Source organism: Kwoniella shandongensis, chromosome 6, assembly GCF_008629635.2.
Source record: "Kwoniella shandongensis chromosome 6, complete sequence".
Taxonomy (NCBI): domain Eukaryota; kingdom Fungi; phylum Basidiomycota; class Tremellomycetes; order Tremellales; family Cryptococcaceae; genus Kwoniella; species Kwoniella shandongensis.
The window spans coordinates 170,912-190,827 of NC_089292.1; the positions used below are offsets into that span (position 1 = coordinate 170,912).

The 19,916-nt window shown below is 48.8% G+C and overlaps 8 protein-coding genes across 8 annotated transcripts; 3 read left to right on the forward strand and 5 right to left on the reverse strand.

The window, feature by feature from the left end:
- Positions 1-507: 507 nt before the first annotated feature.
- On the reverse strand, positions 508-1,728 carry CI109_103387 (uncharacterized protein; the record flags this gene model as incomplete). The annotated part of the gene is made up of 3 exons (XM_032005615.2): positions 508-559; positions 627-1,128; positions 1,197-1,728. The coding sequence occupies 3 exons, from the start codon at positions 1,726-1,728 to the stop codon at positions 508-510; spliced, it is 1,086 nt and encodes a 361-aa protein (XP_031860104.2).
- A 1,817-nt stretch (positions 1,729-3,545) lies between these two features.
- On the reverse strand, positions 3,546-5,327 carry CI109_103388 (uncharacterized protein; the record flags this gene model as incomplete). Its single annotated transcript, XM_032005616.1, has 13 exons — positions 3,546-3,594; positions 3,647-3,714; positions 3,770-3,841; positions 3,911-4,182; positions 4,244-4,268; positions 4,330-4,413; positions 4,473-4,586; positions 4,658-4,726; positions 4,795-4,862; positions 4,919-4,966; positions 5,028-5,089; positions 5,150-5,211; positions 5,283-5,327. 13 exons carry the CDS (start codon positions 5,325-5,327, stop codon positions 3,546-3,548), a joined length of 1,038 nt encoding a protein of 345 aa, XP_031860105.1.
- Positions 5,328-5,949: 622 nt separating this feature from the next.
- On the forward strand, positions 5,950-6,619 carry CI109_103389 (mitochondrial 54S ribosomal protein mL61; the record flags this gene model as incomplete). Its single annotated transcript, XM_032005617.1, has 3 exons — positions 5,950-6,101; positions 6,206-6,378; positions 6,501-6,619. 3 exons carry the CDS (start codon positions 5,950-5,952, stop codon positions 6,617-6,619), a joined length of 444 nt encoding a protein of 147 aa, XP_031860106.1.
- A 228-nt stretch (positions 6,620-6,847) lies between these two features.
- CI109_103390 (uncharacterized protein) lies at positions 6,848-7,788 on the reverse strand (the record flags this gene model as incomplete). The annotated part of the gene is made up of 4 exons (XM_065967290.1): positions 6,848-7,193; positions 7,263-7,356; positions 7,441-7,513; positions 7,750-7,788. 4 exons carry the CDS (start codon positions 7,786-7,788, stop codon positions 6,848-6,850), a joined length of 552 nt encoding a protein of 183 aa, XP_065823362.1.
- A 369-nt stretch (positions 7,789-8,157) lies between these two features.
- On the forward strand, positions 8,158-9,357 carry CI109_103391 (triose-phosphate isomerase; the record flags this gene model as incomplete). Its single annotated transcript, XM_032005619.1, has 7 exons — positions 8,158-8,183; positions 8,270-8,355; positions 8,435-8,658; positions 8,747-8,889; positions 8,955-8,971; positions 9,033-9,203; positions 9,269-9,357. The coding sequence occupies 7 exons, from the start codon at positions 8,158-8,160 to the stop codon at positions 9,355-9,357; spliced, it is 756 nt and encodes a 251-aa protein (XP_031860108.1).
- Positions 9,358-9,461: 104 nt separating this feature from the next.
- CI109_103392 (mitochondrial 54S ribosomal protein uL22m) lies at positions 9,462-10,631 on the reverse strand (the record flags this gene model as incomplete). Its single annotated transcript, XM_032005620.1, has 5 exons — positions 9,462-9,700; positions 9,791-9,995; positions 10,103-10,358; positions 10,432-10,525; positions 10,601-10,631. The coding sequence occupies 5 exons, from the start codon at positions 10,629-10,631 to the stop codon at positions 9,462-9,464; spliced, it is 825 nt and encodes a 274-aa protein (XP_031860109.1).
- A 492-nt stretch (positions 10,632-11,123) lies between these two features.
- CI109_103393 (uncharacterized protein) lies at positions 11,124-16,160 on the forward strand (the record flags this gene model as incomplete). Its single annotated transcript, XM_032005621.1, has 12 exons — positions 11,124-11,252; positions 11,316-11,489; positions 11,568-11,690; positions 11,754-12,042; positions 12,110-14,106; positions 14,166-14,533; positions 14,603-14,732; positions 14,802-14,952; positions 15,017-15,094; positions 15,150-15,309; positions 15,390-15,505; positions 15,589-16,160. The coding sequence occupies 12 exons, from the start codon at positions 11,124-11,126 to the stop codon at positions 16,158-16,160; spliced, it is 4,287 nt and encodes a 1,428-aa protein (XP_031860110.1).
- A 279-nt stretch (positions 16,161-16,439) lies between these two features.
- On the reverse strand, positions 16,440-19,151 carry CI109_103394 (acetoacetate-CoA ligase; the record flags this gene model as incomplete). The annotated part of the gene is made up of 9 exons (XM_065967291.1): positions 16,440-16,570; positions 16,652-16,703; positions 16,787-16,879; positions 16,948-17,167; positions 17,245-17,499; positions 17,560-17,647; positions 17,714-18,021; positions 18,079-18,173; positions 18,237-19,151. The coding sequence occupies 9 exons, from the start codon at positions 19,149-19,151 to the stop codon at positions 16,440-16,442; spliced, it is 2,157 nt and encodes a 718-aa protein (XP_065823363.1).
- Positions 19,152-19,916: the final 765 nt, after the last annotated feature.

Genomic DNA, 19,916 nt, shown 5'->3' on the forward strand with positions numbered 1-19,916 from the left:
ATAAGGGTAGATATGATGATCTCGCTCTCATAACACACTCCTTTCTCGTCATGTCGCCAAAGGAGATAAATTTACGACTACCGCGCACGAAATCACGATCATCACCCTTTGATCAACCATTTGCGATCACGAGCAGAGTGTGAACTATCTCATTCCATGCATCTCAAATAACACTTCACTTAGATAACTTATAACAAGCACTAGAAGAGCCCAAAGAGTGTTAAACCAAATTCTGTATGATGGAAGAGTAGTGGTGCCTGCAGGCGGAAACGCGGAAGCAAGAGCAAAAAGGCCCAAAGTATATCGAGGCAACTTACAAGGAGAAAGGAGCAGAATGTATAGGATGCGTTGTGTGAAAGTATGATTGGTTGTATGTATATTTCAGTAGGGCTAAACAACGAGAATCGTTACAACATTGTTATGGTGGAACAAATAAACCGGACAACTGTGTATGATATGGGACAAAGAGGGGAGAGTGAGCGCGACAGAAAGCTGTGGTCGCTTTGTCTAGGTAAGGATGAGGGCGGGTTGACCGAACAGAGTCATCATGAAGACGGTGCTACGTCGCGGCAAAGATATCAGCGACAATTCACAATCCCAATATTGATCATTCGTTTCTGACTCACCCTTCCTTGCCACCTCTGCGTTCAATCTCCCTGGCCACGATGACATCCGCCGTCTCCTCCTCTTCGTCGTCATCACTACCACCACTCCCGCTGAAACTGTCGCTTCTGAACCCTTCTCGCAATCTGACTTCTCTCACGTCCTCTTCATCATCGCTGTCCATAAGAACTTGATCATGACAATTATCATCAAGATGTTTGGTCGCGACTACCTTTGGTATGTTACTAGGAGTCGAATGGGTGTGGACGAGTCCCGCTCGTTTTGCTTTGGTGACTCCCTTCAGCTCGCGAGTTCGAGCGGTGGGAGAGTTGGCTGATGACGGGGCTAGTCTGATACAACCCCATCCATGGTGGAAGGGGGAGACTTTGCCTCCGGGAGGAGTGACAGCTGATCGAGCGAGCAATCGATATGTAGCAGGTACAGAATGGGTGTTGAGCATGAAACCCAGGAGGGAATGAGTGTGGGAAAGTGTTGTGTCACGCAATGTGTGCAATGTCGAGAGGTCTAAGAGGGCGAAAGGTAAACAATGATCAGCTTTGGAACGCCAATGCTACTGCTGAACGCGTACTGACCTTGGAAACAACCTGGACTCCAAACTGGAATATCGACGATCAACTCTGCTCTCTCCGTCTCCCAGCTACCCGCCACACTTCCCGCCACACTCCTTCCCCTTCTTGGCGGAGCGGGCAAGTGTCCCCGATCCTCGCCCTCGTCAAGATGTACATTCTCAATCATCTCGATCAATTCTCCCTTTCTCCTGTCTTCCGCACGATCATTGACGACATCCCTGACGATCTCTGCGAATCGTTTCGTGTCCCCATCCAACTCTTTACCGCCTTTCGCGGAAAGTCCCCTCGAACACAAGGGAGAGAGATAAGGTCTTGCTTGAGGACCACGGACGAATGATCTTGAAGGCAAAGAAGATGATATCCCACTTCCACCAGTTGGAAGACTGCTCGAGCCGCCCACAGAGATGCTAGAGATGGTTTGTTGTTTCGCGATGGTGGATGGGACAGGAACGAGTTTAGGTGATGAGGTAGGCGAGGGGGTGTGTGTCATGGAACGAGAATGAGGAGTCAAGCGAGGTGAAGACGTCATGATCATATCGTATGGTGGGGAAATCGGTTGATGTCTGGTATCAGTCCGCTACGATGTATGGAACAAGGGACGATGTAGTTGCTGGAAGGAAGCTGACGTCGAGCAGTGACGTGCTTTCGTAAAGATAAAGGCGATGGGATTTATTGAGTTGTATAGGTAAGTGGACAGTCACGCGACTGATACGATCCGGTAATCGGGTAACAACAAGATACGGGCTGTTCCTTTATCAATGGGGTGACGGGTGACGAGGGACTTGAAGGCGTTCTGATGGAAGAAAGGAGTAGAAGCATAGGTGAGCAGACGATCAAAGCTTGTGTACAAAAATCGAGGAAGGGCGACGTGAAGACGTGGAGCGGTGCAGAAAGAAAGAAGTGTAGTGTGATGGGCAAATTGGTCCGATCGGTCGGTCGGATCTTGGTCCGAAGATGAAAATGGCGATCAATGTGCGTCGCTGCTCGTACCGCTCCCGGCGTGACGGTGAGAAGCCATACAAGGCGAAGCGTGATGCAGCACAGACGCACCACGCACAAAGGGACGACAAAGTAGCTTTGTAGAAGCAACAAAGACTGTTGATGAAGCAGGCAGGATGAAAAGGGGTTGTCACTCACCAATTGCTAGTTATTCACCACAAGATACGATATTCGTACAAGTTGATATGTTGTTGTTTCGGTGTGAATGGTGGGTATGTGAAGAAAGACAAGTACAGATCTATCTATGTAAGACGAGATGAGATTGAGGTGGGGCACTTGGGGTAGTTGATATTCAAGATGCGGAGGTGGTGACAAAAGTAAATCAATACGATCGGGTAGATACGCTGAAACAAACCAAAATTCGTTCTTGATGTGTCGTGTTGTGTGGTGTGGTGTGACGGGGCGGTATGTCAAGGGTTTCCCGAGGGTACTTGTGGATGATAAAAGGCACAAGGATAAAAGAGGACAAAGTGCGACTACTGTGTGTATCGTGTGATGATCAAAAAGGTGTGCGTGAACGAAGAAGTATACTCATAGATGGTCAATCGATACTTTTCCGTAGAGCTGCTAGAAAGTCGGTACATGCGTTGCGTTGCAAAAAGAAAAGTATACATGCGATTCCGTCATACCACCCCCTCCCTTCCCTAGCTTCCTCTTCCATACCAACAGAGTAGCAACAGTACATGCACTGGACTGCAAAGGCAGGCAGGTGGATCTGATTATTCTTCTCCTTCGTTCTGACGATGAATAACCTGTTTTACCCTGGACCGAATTATCCCGGTCCGGTTTATACCGCCTTTACCGGTATCATCTTGCACCGATCACCTTCAAAACGGAGCGCCGCGTTTCTTTCCGAGTCCGATTATCGATTTCCGACTTTTCGCGATAGTAGCTATACAAACTGAATTCGGTGCGGTGTTATACACTGCTCGTGAGTGGTTCAATCCAGTCCAGTCCATTCCACGAGACTACCACGATGTAACGTGCATGGTTGGAGGTTGGTTCCCATGCCCAATCCGTTTCATTGCAAAGTAAGGCGCGTACCAAGTGCAATACGTTGTACAGCGCGAGCCTGATTGTTGCACCCACCCACCAATGTCAATCGCATGTTGCATGTCCAAGCAAGTAGTTGTAGAAATCTGAGAAACTCTATATGTCATCGTACCGGAAAGATAATCTCTTTTTGTGGAATCCCATAACCCCCGTCCTATCGACCAATCGCTCATAGCCATGATATTCGGCATCTTGTCCAATGATATCCCGCTCGCTCCCCCGCCTTGCCTGCCACCATTCTTTCTCCCGTTGAGTCGCAATCCCGCTGTTTACACGTATGCCTTTCGCGTTGATAGCCGTTTACTTGCCACCGGTGGTCTTGAACATGATCAGACCACCAAGAGAGATGCTAAAATTCGATGTCAGCATTGCAGAGAGTCCAACAACTCGATACCACTCACGAGTAACCAAAGACTTGCAGTGCACCGACGTGAGAGCCGAAGGCAAGGACTGAGCCAGAAATAAGGAGCTGTGAAAGTGATCAAGTCAGAAATGTGCGTAACGATTGGACAGAATCAACTCACGATATCCTTAAAGACACCGGCAAGGGTAAGAATAAGACCTGAACCGACACTGATCAAGAAGACAGCGGCGACCTGGCAGAGTTGTATCAATGTCAGCATGTTTCACATGCTCACCGAGGTCCGGTGGACATAGTCACTCACGTTAAGGGCAAAGGCAATACCGGCATTGCTGAATAGCACCAACAAGCCAACTCGGTGGAGAGCGTAGAAGGGCTCGAGACCCTCAATGAAGGGGATGATACAAGCGTTGATGATAGCACACACGGGAGCGTAGTAGTGAAGGGAGACGATAGGGTCCATCTTGAGACCGTGAAGAAGGATCTGGATCATGACCAGTCGAGAAGCCTCGAAGACGAGAGCACCAGCTTGGCAGAGGAAACCGAACATCTCAAAGTGGATTTCACCGTAGGCGGCTGAGTATGGCGGACGGTGGTCAGCACGGGGGGTATAGTCGATATATATTACGAAGCTCACCGAGGGCACAACCAGTGGAGATGAGCTAGAAAGGCAATGTGTAAGCTGGAGATTATTCACTCCAGATGCAATGTCAAATCACTCACCAAGACAATGATGATCAACCTGCTGTTGGGTTCTTGGATCTTGAAGGCGAACGAGATGAGCAAGATAGCGACGGGGTTGAATGCCTGTTCATGACGCAGAGATCAGCTCAACTTCTATGCTGGTATTTGAACACGTAGCTGACCTTGAGCATCTGGATGAAGCTGACACTGAGACTGAGGTATGCGTAGTTTGACAAGATCAAACTGCCCGAGAAGAGAGCACCGATAGGGAGGATTGACCGGACCCATCGGTCACGCTGGAAGGTCGGACAACATCAGCTGACCGTGACTTATTGAACATCCAGCTGAGCTGGACAGGTGTACTCACGGTCATCTCAATGTCCTTGGCACCATCGACCAAAGTGGTGGTTCGTTGCAAAACACGTGTAGCGCATGCCTGTTGACATAGAAATCAAAAGTCAGTCGTGACATTGCATCTGATTGCCTTGGAGTTGCGCGACTCACAGAGAACATGAGATGCCAAGTGGTAAGGAAGACGGGGAAGGGGAAGTTGAGAGTGTTGAGGACGTAGTCTGCGCAAATGTTAGCGTTCATTCGAACTGCGTAAAATCTACTGGATCGCACTCACTGTTGTAAAGGATAACGGAGATTGAACAAGCCATCCAGATTGGGATGACTGAGCAAGAACGCGATGTCAGCTTGTGATACAATTGAAACGTCTTCGAATAGCTACTTACTAACGATAGCGGGGATGACAATCTTCTTGGCTTGATTCCCAGAAGCACGAGGTTCAGAGATCCTACAACGAATACGCAACGATCAGTCTGATTCGTACAACGTCGAGAGATGGGCAACTGACTTGACCTCCAGACGCTCGCCATTTTGAAGATCAACATCCAGATCTGAAGCCCTTGGCATGGCCTGTGTTATGGAGAAAATTCATTAGCATTGTCGTCGATATAAACCGACCGACCATGAGGAGGAGGACATACGTTCAAGGGGATGGAAGATTCGAGGTCCTTGTCTTGATTGCTCATCTTGTCGTTCTAATATGTGTATGTATGTATGAGAGATCTATACAAGATATTTATCTATTAGGGTTATACGAGCAATGAGAAAAGTTGGCGAAGATCTTGCAACTAACTGACTGCGCGGCGCGTGTGGTGGAGCGATTTGATATTGGCGTAGGGAGCACTGTTATCGCGCGCTCTGTCTGTTTTGTATCTGCTCAGCTCGGCAAGTCGTAGTGAGATCTCCAACAAGACAACTGCGATATAGGTGAATGAATGTGGAATGAAGATTGTAGAACCAAGAGATATCGTAACGTTAATGTGAGAAATGGTGGTGACTACGGGACGCGCGCGGTGGTGTGTGGTGGTGCAAGAGGTATTAGGGTAACACGGGACACGAGGCAGGAAGCAGGCAGACAACAGTAGAGTTGCACCGAAAAAAGGAACCGCGAGGGAAGTGCAAAGTTGCTAAAATAGATGCAATGACGTGGACTATTAATTTCAGTGTATTATCACTGGGACTTGTCACTTCTCTCGCTCACTGTTAGGTTGATTTCCGACTTTACGTCCAATTGATATAGACATGTTATAGACATATACACAGAGGCAAAGATTCCTATCGATCAGACGACAGCCCTCACGACCCACCATGTCATCATCAGCCTCATCGTCGATTAGACGACTACCATTCCGACAAGCTCTCACTTCTCTCAAATCTGGTCCAGGAGCAGTGACGCTCTCTTCCAATGTATCAGCGATTAAACTTCGTTTCGTAGCCAAGAACTCTGAAGCAGGACCCAGGTGAGTTGCTTTAGCCCACACCGCATGTGCAGACATCATATGATGTTCAACCACCGCGGTTATCTTTGTATTGTTGCTGATACCGTTTTGACCTTCACCTATAGACAATTCCTTCGAAATTACGCACCAAAATTAGCTTATGCCAATCCATCATTACCGATCCAAATCGAAAGAATAAGAGATCCCAGATCGAAGCATAGGAATCCGAAATCACCTGATGCAGGTGCGGTATGGGAGAATGGAGAACAGCCAAAACCCGAGATGATCGTATCTTTCCGTGAGTGACAAACCTAGCTCAAATCGCTACTAGATAGATGATGGGTGGAAGGGAGGAGGCGGGGCGATGGAGCGAGAGGTGATTTCAACATGGATAGAGGGCTAATGTTTATTCTCGACTAGACGGCGCCGCTGCTCAAACATTACCTCTTACGCATCTTGATGGAGAAAAGATACTAGCTCAACTCATCTCGGTAGCTGGTGAGGAAAGACCTCAAGGGATCGAAGCGCCGCAATTATGAGAGACGGATGGAAAGGGAGCAAGTGCTTCTGTATAATCCACAATGACATGTATAGTTCACACACACACACACACACCCCTCACCAATGGTCAGAGCGAAATTCGCTGCACCGGGACGATAGCGTTCTTCTAGTCTGAAAAGGGTCCCAACACTGATCCCAGTGATATACTGTCTGTCGTGCATGTCGTTATAGTCGTACAATACTACTTCCTGTGTCCAGTGCTACGCTCAATAATCATCCTCGTCCTCTTCGTAATCGTCAAACATCCCTCTTCCACCTTCACCCGTCCCCCCACCTCCACTCATATCTCTCTTCCAAGTCCCTATCAAAGGCAATTGCGCCGTCGTCGGAGGAGGCGCTTCGTTCCCATCCCCACCCCCTTCTGCTTTGACATCTTGATCCTTCTTTGACCGTCTTTTGGTAGGTCCTGCACCGCCTGCTCCACCATTCGATTCGGACACTTTGCGAGGTTTGGAAGGACCAGCTTTTGGTTCGGCAACCACTGGATCAGGGATGGGATCGACTATTTCTCGCAGGAAATCGAATGTAGGGTTCGTATTGATCATGTGCTTCCTGTAACGCCGAGATTGGACAATAAGCTCAGTCGATCCGGACAAAAATACCGAGTGGATGATAGCTTACAAATGATATGCTGTCATCTTCTTGGATCCTCTTGATCTCGCCTCTTTACACGTCTCATCGATCAAGACTTGCATAAAACATTCAAGACTTTTCGCTACCCGACACTCATGATATCAGCTAACAGCCACGACGTTTTCGGGAATGATCCAGCTAGTAGAGAAAGAGACGTGATACGCACAGATCATGACGGGTGTCGCACTGGCTAGTTTACCAACTTCCTCGTCTAGTTGCATGATTCGTTTGATCCGAGCCTAATGGACAACTGTCAGCTCGATCATTCCGACGCCCAGCTGGGTGACAGGGAACATGATGGCTCACCACCGGAAACTATAACGACCCGTTTAACTCGTCAGCTCATTGCTATTCAAGAGTGGACATCGCGAACTACCGCTTTTAGTGGTGGCAAGGGCAGGTGAAGGGAAGGAGCGATGAATTGGGTGGAGCTGTACGAGCTATCCTCAAGGCTTCATGTAAATGGACTACTTACCCTGCTCGTCTTTGACTTTTTCGACCGTAATGGAGGCATTTTTGTGAACTTGTTATGAGTGGTTAACTAACTTTGTGAATGAGTGTCTAGAGATACAGGTATATGAAGGTGAAGCGCGCCTTGCTGCAACATCAACATCAACAAATGTCATTGACAATGCACGGTTATGTCCTCTAACCGCCTCGTTCGGATATTTGCGGGTTTACAACGGGAACCTAATCATTCTGCATCATGGGGACCCGCACTGTCAATTGAACCCGGCGGGAAGTACAGGATAACAGATTCCTTGACTTTCTTTCCAGTTACAACGTAGTCTGTCCTATATAACAATCAACCGTATCAAGATACATTATCAACCCCTTTCCCGCTATCACTCAACCTATACGTAGCTAACACAAAGTAAACAATATGGCCGGTCGAAAATTCTTCGTTGGGTGAGTAACTCAGCTTGCTCTTGGTGCTTCCCCAGAGCGTGAGTCGTCAGGGCTGACTTTGGTGCGTTATGGGGTCTTGTGATCAGAGGTAACTTCAAGATGAACGGTTCTCTCGAATCTATCGAGAAGATCGTCGAGAGCATCAACAATGCCAAGTTTGACGGATCTACCGGTGAGTAACAACACTCGAAACGCTGCTCTTGCCATTCCCGCCTTCCTTTCATCTACTGATTTGGATGGGGTTTTCGAAGAAATCGTCATTGCTCCTCCCGCACTTTACCTCCTCCAAGTCCAATCCGAGCTCAAGGCCCCTACCGAGGTTTCCGCCCAGAACTGTTTCACCGAAGCGTCCGGCGCTTTCACCGGTGAGATCGCTCCTCAACAATTGAAGGATGCAAAGGTCCACTGGGTCATCCTTGGTCACTCCGAGCGAAGGAGCATGTTCGGTGACACCGACAAGCTTGTCGCTGACAAGGTGAGTCTTCTGACTTTGGACATGCTCTATTGGCTGTCTACTTTGCCTAGTTCGACTTAGCGAGCTGATGTCTTCGCTCCATGTTTAGGTCAAGGCAGCTATCGAGGCTGGTCTCTCCGTCATCGCTTGTGTTGGTGAGACCCTCGAGGAGCGAGAGGCCGACAAGACCATGGCCGTCGTCGAGAGACAACTCGAGACCATCGCTGCTAGCGTCTCCGAGTCCGAGTGGAAGTGAGTTCCTCATACATTTCCCTTTCTACACTGGAAACCACGCTGACATTGCTGCCTCGCACCAGGAACATCGTCGTTGCTTGTAAGCTATGAATCTATCTCACTTTACTGAGATCTGACTGACAAGCTTTGGCGACCTACAGACGAGCCCGTCTGGGCTATCGGTACCGGCAAGGTCGCCAGCGTCCAACAGGCCCAAGAGGTCCACGACGACATCCGAAAATGGCTCGCTAAGCGAGTCTCATCCTCTGTCGCCGAGTCCACCCGAATCATTTACGGTGGAAGCGTCAACGGAAAGAACTGTGGCGAGCTTGGTGAGTGCGACGCCTAGCCAGGCATTCATGGACATTGATTGATGATTGAATTTTATGTTACGTAGCCGGTGCTAAGGACATTGATGGATTCCTTGTCGGTGGTGCTTCTTTGAAGCCCGAGTTCATTGACATCTGCAAGACTGTCAAGGCTTAAATCTGGCATACCAATTGAACTAAAGTAAAGTAGAAACATGCAGCATGGTCTCGATGTTGTTTCGTTATCGCGTGTTGCATAGCTGTTCTAGTATAATATTGCGTTTACCATGTCCAGCCGCTGATGACCTTCCTCCTCAATACGCCATCTTCTCTGACCACACCAGCACTTCTGACCTTTCTCAAATCCTTCTGGAACCTCTCCTCGTATTGTTGTGCTTTGGTCTTGCCTTCTTTAAGGACGACGTGGATCCTAGCAGAAGGGTGATGCTTGATACCGTATTTTCCTCGACCTTTGATATCAAGACGTTGTATCTTGGGACCTTTCGATACCCATGCCTCGGCTGAGCAGATCAAAGAGTATCAGCCACCGTACAACACGATCCAAGATACCTTGAAATGGATGACAGTAATACGAGAAAGTGTGGACTTACCAACAACCAACTTGTCCCTACTCAATTTCTTATCAACAGCATGATCCCTCGCCAAAGCCAAAGTGCTCTTTACCCATTTACTAGCCCGCTTATCGGAGAATTGCATCTGGACGATGGCTTCATCGACTGGAAGGTTTGCGATTTGACGAGAGAGGAGGTTTAGTTTTCGATAAGAAATCTTGTGTTCGTCGGATTTGTATCGGTGCTAAAGTAAGGGATGGCACATCAGTCCCATGTCCACCGAATGGGTATTTGAAGTGCACGTCGTCAGGACGAAAGAACACTCCTGAGTTTAGTCTAACGCCCACTCACCTCTGTAAACTCCTCGGTCCCTCTCTTCTTCGCCTTCCTATTCCCCTTCTCCCCCTCCTTCTCCTGTGCGATCCCATCGAACAACCCACCTTCTCCTTCACTTCCACCCGTAGAGGTCGCGTCGGATCCTGTCGTCGTGGAAGGGACATCGATGATGGGTCCCGAAGGGAGATCCGATTCCGAAGCCGCTTGTTCATCAGATTTCCATCGTGGTAATTTTGGAAGATAACGATCCCAGCCAGACAAGTTGAATGCGCTACAAACGACACAAGGAAAGGAAAACTGATTAGCAGGGGTCGGATATCTCGTAACGATCGGGCTGCACTCACGTTCGTACTTGAGATTGCAAAGGTGATGATGATCGGAGAGAATAAGGTGCGAGAGGACGCAATGAAGATGGTCCGGCGATGGAAGATTGTGTGACTAAATGACCAAACGAAAAGAAAGGGAGTCAGTTTGTCCATCAGAGGTTGACTTTACATAGCAAGCGCAACTCACGAGTGATGAGTGATCGGATCGGTCGTGCCATCTTGATTGTGTAGACACGGGTATATGGATATACACGAGTAGCTATCAAGTACAACCAAACATCAAGTACTGAAATCTCACACTGCGTTGCGAGCGAATGAGGACAAACGACTTTCGGAGTGAAAGAGTGAAAGAGTGCAAGACATCGACGGAGGAAAATATCCACATCATGCGAGAAATGCCACGTGATTTGATAATCGAATGATGTTAACCTCGAAGCAACAAGAAGTTGACAAGATGTCCAAAGGTGAATATGACGCGCTGAATTCATGTACAATACATACAGTCTCAGCTCGCTGCTTACTCGCTACATTCCCCCACGAACTCCTTCCTCTGTGCGTACGAGAGAGCTAGATAAGCGTCTACTACGAACCGGTACTTGATGACATTAAGACGATAACATTCGACTGAACCCCGTACCGAAAACGGGGAGAAACCATCGTTCCCTCTTCCATCGTACACCACCTTTGCCAACTCTCAGTCGGACGGTACCATGCCGGCGGCTATCAATGCGCTCGCCTCTGGGAATCCAGATAGCGAAGATGAGTCTCAGAAGGCATCAAGACTTGCCGCTCGAGCCGCAAGGTTCAGCAGCAAGCTCCCCGGAAATCGATACAAAGAGGTAAGCTGAGCTGGGTGTGATGCGAGTATCTCAGCTCATGGAGCGACCATTCTGTGTGGACAGCTGGAAGAAATGCGGTCGAAAGAACGTAAAGTCTTTGAAGCACAAGGATTGATCAAAGTTGGCAAGACAGAATTGGGTGATGCGGTGGATATGAGAGGGACATGTCAGCGTATGTGCTCGGAATATGAGAAGGAATTTAGAGAATATACGAGAGAAGTCCATCCTTTCGAAGCTGTAAGTTTACTTTCGGAACTAGCCACTGAGATTGAAATGGAGATATCAACCCGAACTGACGAGGACGTTGCGCTGTAGGGTCCTAACAAACGGATGGATGCTGAGAAAGCTGTTGCGGCATATTCGAGATCTGATGCAGGAGCTGGACATGGTGATTCTGCAATCTTGCCCTCGGATCTGAGAACACCACAAACACTCGTCGTGAGTGCCAATTCCGCTTGATTGGCGTGGAAGAGAACTCATTAGCAGGATATCCTGATGTAGCGAACGCTCGACTATCTCTTCTCGGTGATCATGCCCAGCTTCCCTCCTTCCTCTTCCTCCACATCAGCTCCTACACCTCGGAAAGCCTTGGGATATTCAGCAGGTTTCATCCGAGATCGAACAAGAGCCATCAGGAAAGAATTCGCGATGCAGAGTAGTTGGGGTCATGAAGAGGCGATTGCCAGTTTTGAGAGAATCGCGCGATGGCATATCCTTTGTTTGCGAGAATTGCAAGAAGAGACAGGAACGAATACCGACATGCACATCGATTCGGCTGAATTGGGTAGATGTAAGTCGCAGTTGCCAATCCCAATCTCGGTCAATCATGGCTAATTCATCCCTTTGCGCGTGCGCAGGCTTCACCAGTCTACGACAACATTACAATGATCGAAGAGAAGAGCTCGGCGTCGAAACACCTTGTCCTAACGAGGCTGAATTCCGCGCATATATGCTCATTTTCGACCTCACTCAAAAAGCCGTCTCGATCCTCACTGCCGAATTACCCTCATCGATTCTCGACCATCCGCTCATCAAGCTTGCATGGGACCTACGATGTGCCGCCCAACGTAATTTCGATTCGCAGAAAGAAGGATCGAAACTCAACGCGGAGCTCGGAGCGAATATCATCTCTCGTTTTGTCAAATTGTTGAAGGGGCGACGTGTGCCTTATTTGATGAGTTGTCTGGTGGAGATCCGACTGCGAGAGATGCGACGAAGTGCTCTTCGAGCTTTAGTCAGGACGTATCCCCGGCTACGAGCGGAACCGATAAGGGTCAACGAGCAAGGCGAAGTGGTAGAAAGGAGGATGGTTCTGATCAAGACCCTGAACACTATATTAGGCTGTGAAGAACAGGAGCGAGAAGATTCGGCATGGGACGATATCGTGCCGATATCGAACAGTCCGGATTTGGAGACGGTCGAGATCGTCAAGCGATTTGGGTTGGAAGTTTACGAAGACATGTCAGGACCGGTCGGTGTGTTGCTCAACCTCTCTGCTCCGTTCAACGACAATCGAGATGCGCCATACACGAGGAGATGGAAATCAATCACCGAAAAGCAGGGTAACGCTTCTTATGCGGATATCGTCAATGGCAAAGCGGGCGTGAACGTTGATGGGACCCCTGCGCCTGCGCCTGCTGCCACTGCTGCCGTTACGGGTCGAACATCGACGTCATCTAGCTTCACGTTCGCGCCATCAAGGCCGGTCGTCACACCGACTCCTTCTTTCAGCTTCAAAGCTGCATCTCCCGCTCCGACACCTTCCACACCCACCACTTCCTCTTCAGCGTTCTTGCCGCCTCCTGCAAAGCCCACAACACCAGCCTTCAGCTTCACCTCAAACCCAGCCATTCCGTCTCCAGCACCGTCACCAGTCCCGAAGATAGAATCACTTCCACCCCCCAAACCTTCGTTCTTCCCTTCAGTCAACACCTCTGTCGCACAGAAACCAACAGCGCCGACTGCTCCTCCAGCTGCTGCTCACCCATCCATAGTTCCCTCTTCGTCGTTCTCATTTGGACTACCACCACCACCTACCTCAACACCTGAAACGACCAAGAAAAAGCGAGTTGCAGATGACAGTGCTCAAGCTCCATCTAAAGCGCCCTTGTTCTCTCAACCTGCGATGTTCTCATCCGCACCTCCACCACCTGTCGCTGGCCCTTCGACCACACCCGTCAAGCCCGTTTCTACAGCTCCTCCAATTGTCTCATTTCAGCCGGCCGTTACTCCCCAGTCCCCTGAAACATCATCTTCCCCTCGACAGCGAAAGAAATCTGCACACGCTCTGCTTTCTAGCTCGACTCGATTATCGTCATCAAGCATATCGCGCAAACCTCTTACGGAAAGCCAGGTCGACCGTCATAAGCGTCTGACAGCAATTCCAGCTGTCTGTGATCAACTGATAGCAGAAGTCCTCCGTGGGATGGTAGAGGATCATGCTTCTGACGATATCAACAAGCTTGTCAAACAGCAAACGGCTGCTACGCAATACACAAATCGAAAACGATTACGCTCTCAAGCTATCAAAGCTTGGTCAAAGGCGACGTTCCGACTCATGATTGCCGAGCAGACAAAATTGGTGGCGAGAGTTGCTCTGATAGCTGAGGTCAAACGACGATTCTTGGTTAGAAAAGTGATCAAGTTTTGGCGATCTTGGGCGAAGAATAAGCGGGAGAATAGGGAAGAGGCGGAAAGGAAGAGAGCGACGATGTACACCACCCTGACGGGGATGGGTCTCAGTCGGTCGATGTCTATTGCGAGAAGTGAAACTTCAACGCCGATCAGCGATATCGACGTATCGTTGGAAGCAGTCAGGCTGGATAGTCTCCAAATTGACATCGAAATTAGCAATGTAAGCTGTCCCTTACAATCTTGTTTAGACACGTTGAGCTGACGAATGTATTCTGGTAGACCGAGCGATCTAAAGATGATTTCTTCGCACCCTCGACATTCCTCAATGCCATTACACGCCACATCACACCTTTCCTCTCTCCATCCTCTTCAAGCGCGTCGAGTGTATCGCCTCGATGGCAGACCATTATCTCTGTCCCTCCTACGGACTTTGGCACGCCTCCCGACCTCGAAGTACAAGAATGGCTCGTATCGAAATTTGCACGACCGAAAGGCGAAGATCTAGACCACGAGGGTTATTCTATAGGAGGAGTCTTGTACGACACCAAAGTACTCAAGTCGGGCAGGGAGTTGCCAAAATGGAGTCATATGGGATTGTTGGTATTTGAAGCACCTATGAAGACGGATGATCAAAGGAAGATCGCAGAGTGAGCTACTCTTCTCCTTCAACTAAGACAGAGCAATAGAATAAGCTGACGGATGAATGTATCGTGCAGGAATACCGCGGATGCTCAAGATCGAATAGGAATGCTTATGAAGAATTTAACAGATGAAGGGAATCGATATACCCCTTCTCTGTTGATCTTGACATGGGAACAAGAATCCCTCGAAGAGCTCGGCCAGAGGGTAAGTTCGAATCGCTACTCTGACTTGTGGAGTTCTTCAGAACTGAAGCTCATCCTTATCTGGCTTTAGTTACAAATTGAGCGTGAGATCGGCGCGTTTGATCACAAAGCTATCGTGTCTCTGCAACTCTCAAACGATCTCGATGAACGATTCAGTAAAGCTTTGGATGAGGTTACGCCAGAGTTGGCGATCAAGGACCAGGTCGTGATAGGATTGGAAGGTGAGTCGCATTTTACTCCCAATCTGCTCGTTGTGTGATCGACACCTGACGTGCATTTGTTTAGATGTCATTACGACGGTGTACCCCGCCTGGCAGAGGTTTACCGATATCGCAGATCTCGTACTGAGTCAAAGATCGAAGGGTGAGCCGATTTCACTACGGATGAAGGTTGTGTCTAACGCTTTGAACCATCGTAGATGTACACGCCGCAAGCTCAATCTTCGAGTCGGGAGTTGGACTCATCAATCAGATTCCGTCATTGGTCGAATCAACTCTTGGTCCGATTGGTCTAGAAAATGTAGACCCGTACGAGCCGATCGTACTTCCCACTTTCTCAAATGCGGAGGACGCGAAGAGGTAAGTCGTTAGCATAAGCCCCACTTCTTTACCCGATGGAGTGAGCTACTTGCTAATATTGCGTGATGTGATGTGAATAGTCCTCTTGACTTGGTGGAGAAGATTGCGGAATATCTCGAACATGAGTCTTTGGCAGGTATAGATGATTTGGATCTCCTCATTGCGCCATTACATCAAGCCGCGATCTCAGGACAAGGTGAGTCGTCGTGGAGATCGGAATTCGAACATGTAAGAGCAAGAGCAGTCGACTGATTTGCCTCTGCCCTTCTTTCATCGTAGCATTACCAATCATCCCTCTTCTCCAATCGCTTTCGTTCCTAGTCCTTGGTGAGATGAGAGATCACCAACTTCGTCTTAAGATATGGTATCCATCTCAAATAGGAGTTGAGAAGTTCGTCAGAGGGTATATGGGATCTTTAAGTCGAGAATACGAGAAACTCGTCGAGGAAAAGGTCAAGGAAATTACCTCAGTGTCTGCTCCCACGTCTGCGACAGCGACAGCGATCGAGCAAGGAGGAATCCAAGTGGACAAGGCTGAGGACGAATTTACGACGATGCAACCTCAAACGCAAAAGAAAGGAAAGAAGAGAACACGAACTGAAATCGACACTTCGCCATCCTCACCAGACAAAGAGGCACCTTCCAACTCCAACTCTAACAACACGTCCATTTCCACACCATCAGCTGGGAAGCGAACAGAGAGCAAATCGGCGAAGAATGCGAGGTTGTTAAAAGCCCTGAATCGGGTACAGAGGACTTTGGAAGAGATGGAGATGGAAGTGGAGATGGGGGATGTGGGTGCTAGCGCTGGTACGGGCATGAAAGGAGGTGTGGAAAGGATGGTTTATTGAGTATTGAGTAGAGTAGAGTAGAGTACGAGTTGGGAGGGAGGGATATTAGTAGTCGAGTTATTTGTTGTAACGCATTTTCGCACTCAGTGCAAAGTAGTGGTTGCGGTGCATGTTCTGTCTCTCCCATATGCATCTTATCGTAACATGTGAAAATGAGATATGCATGATCAGTCGAAGCTGCGGTGACACTAATACAACAACCAAGTTCCCGAACATCGTCGGGATGGAACTAAACGAGATATAGTCCGCGCGTCGAGAACACCATCCCCCGTTGCCTGCTCACACCCCACCTTCCTCCTTTCGCATCGTCTCGCCTAGCTTGGCATACTCGGCCAGACAATCTGGATTTCTCAATGTTGCAGGATTGATACTCTCCACAGGAGCGCCATTAATCACTTTCCTTATTGGAACTGATCAGACAGCACGAGTGAGGATCCGATCAGCTTCCGATTGGATCGCTGCGTTGTTTCAGTGACGGTAAATGGACTCACCTTCTACTCTCTTACCTGTCAAGGTCACGGGTATATCTGATACTTGTATGATCTGACGCAGGACCACGGAATCAGCTTCTCTCTTCTCTCTCATATACTCTCTTCCGTTCACCGCCAGATCATCTCCGTGCTCACCTTTCCAGGGACATGTCTAGCACTTCTCGCTAATCTAATACTCGTCTTTATCTTCTTGATCAACCCCTCATCGAGCGTCTTTCCATCTTTCATCTACGTCCCATGTCCACTATATCAGCTCATCGTACTTAGGATTATTGAGTGTCGACTAGCTGACCAACCTTGATGAACAAGACCACCTTCTCGTCCGCACCTTCGTCCACCATCAATCCGACCACCAAAGTCTCTTCAATTCCCAAAGTCGCAAAGTCTTGATTCTCAAGCACCGAGTATATGTCGGTGGGACCGAATCGGATCCCACCCGGATTTAGGACACCATCCGAACGACCTAGCATGAGGATACCGCCTGCATTGCCAGAACGTGATGGGGTGATTTGCACGCTGTTAGTAGTCGAAACGTTAGTGGGGTGTTGCACCGATTCACACAGATAGATCCGTTCCGAGAGTGATGTACTCACTAGTCGCCGTGATCTGCCAGAACGTCGGATGTCAGCTGATATTCCTTCGAAGACGCGAGCAAAGGGACCAGCTCACACCATGTTCCTTTATCGTCCTTGAAATAACTCTCCTTGAACCGCTTCTGAGCCACTTCCACCTCTCCATCCGGGAACCCATGTCCCGGTAACGGCCAGAAACCTAATGGTTCGATGGGGAACGCTTCAGTGCAAATGAGTTCGCCTGGATGACCGGGTCCAGTGTCGGTATTAAGAGCACTGTGTCGCGTCGTAAGTTGACCTATCGCGTTTACCTTATGAAATGGACTGAAAACTCACAAGCCCAACATGCGAGATTGGATCTCCCCTCGATATACAGGAAGAGATGTATTTCGTCCCGCAAAAACAGAACAGATATCCGTCCCCCCTGCAGCAAGCGCATCAGCTCAGACCCATTCGTCACGGGTGACAAGTTCATCCGACCAGATCTCACCAGTCACAGAACCCAGTAAAACATCCTTCTTGACCTTCTCGTAAACGAAATCGAACAGATGAAGTGGTAATGGACTCCCCGTACTCAAGATCTGTCTCAGCGTCTTCAAGTCATGTTTCTCGCCGACTTCTGGATAATGTTTCGATATTTGTTCTATCCATTTAGCAGATGTTCCGAAGACTGTGATGCCTAGTTCGTCGATGAGTGACCAGAGGAACGATGGTGGTTTGAGGGGCGATCCCTCATATAGGACGACAGTTGCGCCGGTCGCAAGACCCGAGACGAGATACTGGAACATCATCCAGCCGCTGTGTGCAACGTGATCAGCTTCGCACCGCTGGGCAAGTGTCTGGTCGTTGACTCACGGAGTAGTATAGTAGAAGTATACGTCTTTTGGACCGATATCTCCCGCCAGATGGTGTTCTCTCAGCGAATCTAGTAACATACCCCCTTGTCGGTGCTATGTTATTCATATGTCAGCTTGTTCAGACTTCAGATCAAACGAAGTGAGAAGGCAGCTCACAACGATAGCCTTTGGACGTCCTGTTGTCCCGCTTGAAAACAAGATCCAAATCGGTTCATTGAACCCCATCCTCAAGAACTCCACCTCTCCTTCCTCTTTATCCAGCCATTCTCCCCACCCGCTCGTCTTATCCTTCATTGCTGGTGGCAAGGGCGCCAGCTCGTCCGGCAGATGAGAGATAACGACTACCTCCTCTGGCGGAGCACTGAGCGAAGAAAGTAATGTCGGAAGTAGAGGTAACAGTGGTCTTGCAGTCCCACCGTAGACCACGCCGTTGGTGACGAGAAGCACCTTTGGCTTGATCTGTTCCAATCGTTCAATCACACCATCTACTCCAAAGTCCGCTGCTGCAGAGGAGAATATCGCTCCTATCGAATTACTCGCCAGAAGAACGACGACGGCTTCCAAACAATTTCCACCCCAAAAGGCCACCCGATCACCTTTCCCAACTCCCCCTCGCCGTAAACTCCGTTGTGTTTTCCCCACAAGAGAATACAGTTGAGATTGGGTGATACGTTTTGTTTCTGGGAACCAATTTGAGGTAGCACAAGGTTCGGAAGTCTGGATGATGGCTATGTCGTCAGGACGAGTGAGATGATGACGAAGTTGATTCTCGGCCCAGTTGAGGGAAGCAGAAGGGAACCATATTGGATTATCGGAAGGTGTAGCGGTCTCGTCAACCACCAACGAGGAGGAGGAGGAGGATACTTTGCTGCCGATGATATGTTCCCAGTCCCATAAAGACGACCAAAAATCGGCTCGATGGGAGCAGGACCATACCCAGAGGTCTTCGTATGTTGATAGGGATAGTTGGTATGTCGAATTGATATGGTTTCTGAATAAGGTCGTCTGGGAAGATGAAGGGTCAGTAGGTGACCATAAGGGGAGGTCTTGGTCGACCTGCGAGGCGGTCATGTTTGGCGATAGTACAGCGACTCGACACAATTGGGGATGACGAGGTGAGCGATATCGTAGACAAGCAAGTCTGTCTCGAGCGAATTGAGCAATGTCAATACCAGATGTCTTGTGAGCAACAATCAGACCACACCGGGTCCACATACCCGGCAAGCCATGACGCGCCTAACTTTCGGTCCTTTTTGACCTACAAGCCTAGTCTCAGGTGGTCCAGACTTCGTACTTGCACCGCAAGCAATCAGGCACCCTTTTCTCCCTCCCCACAAACCTGTCGGCGTAGATCCGGGGCTCAACAACGTAACAAGTACCAGAACTCTATATCTTTTCTCCCCGATTGCACTTGTTTTATTCTGTTTTTTTCTTTTCTCACGTCACGTCAGCTGGTTATATAATATCGTATTGTGCCGAGGGTGCGGCAGCGAAGAAAGAAAGAAAGAAAGACTGTTTTGTTCCTCTTGGCTCATTGACTTTGTTGTGTCGGGATTCACGCGGTTAACAGTGTACGACTCTTTCGTCATACAGTACGAGTACTTTGTACTGTATGTCATACTACTGTATGTCTTACGAGTACTCGTACTGTAGTACTCGTACTGTATGACGAGTACTTTGTACTGTATGTCATACTACTGTATGTCTTACGAGTACTCGTACTGTATGAAAGAGTAACAAGGGGGGAAACGGCTTTCTATACTCAGTATAAATTTGCGGTGTACCATTGTTCTTTATTCGTTTCATTATCAATCTCTTCATTCATCGTATCGTATC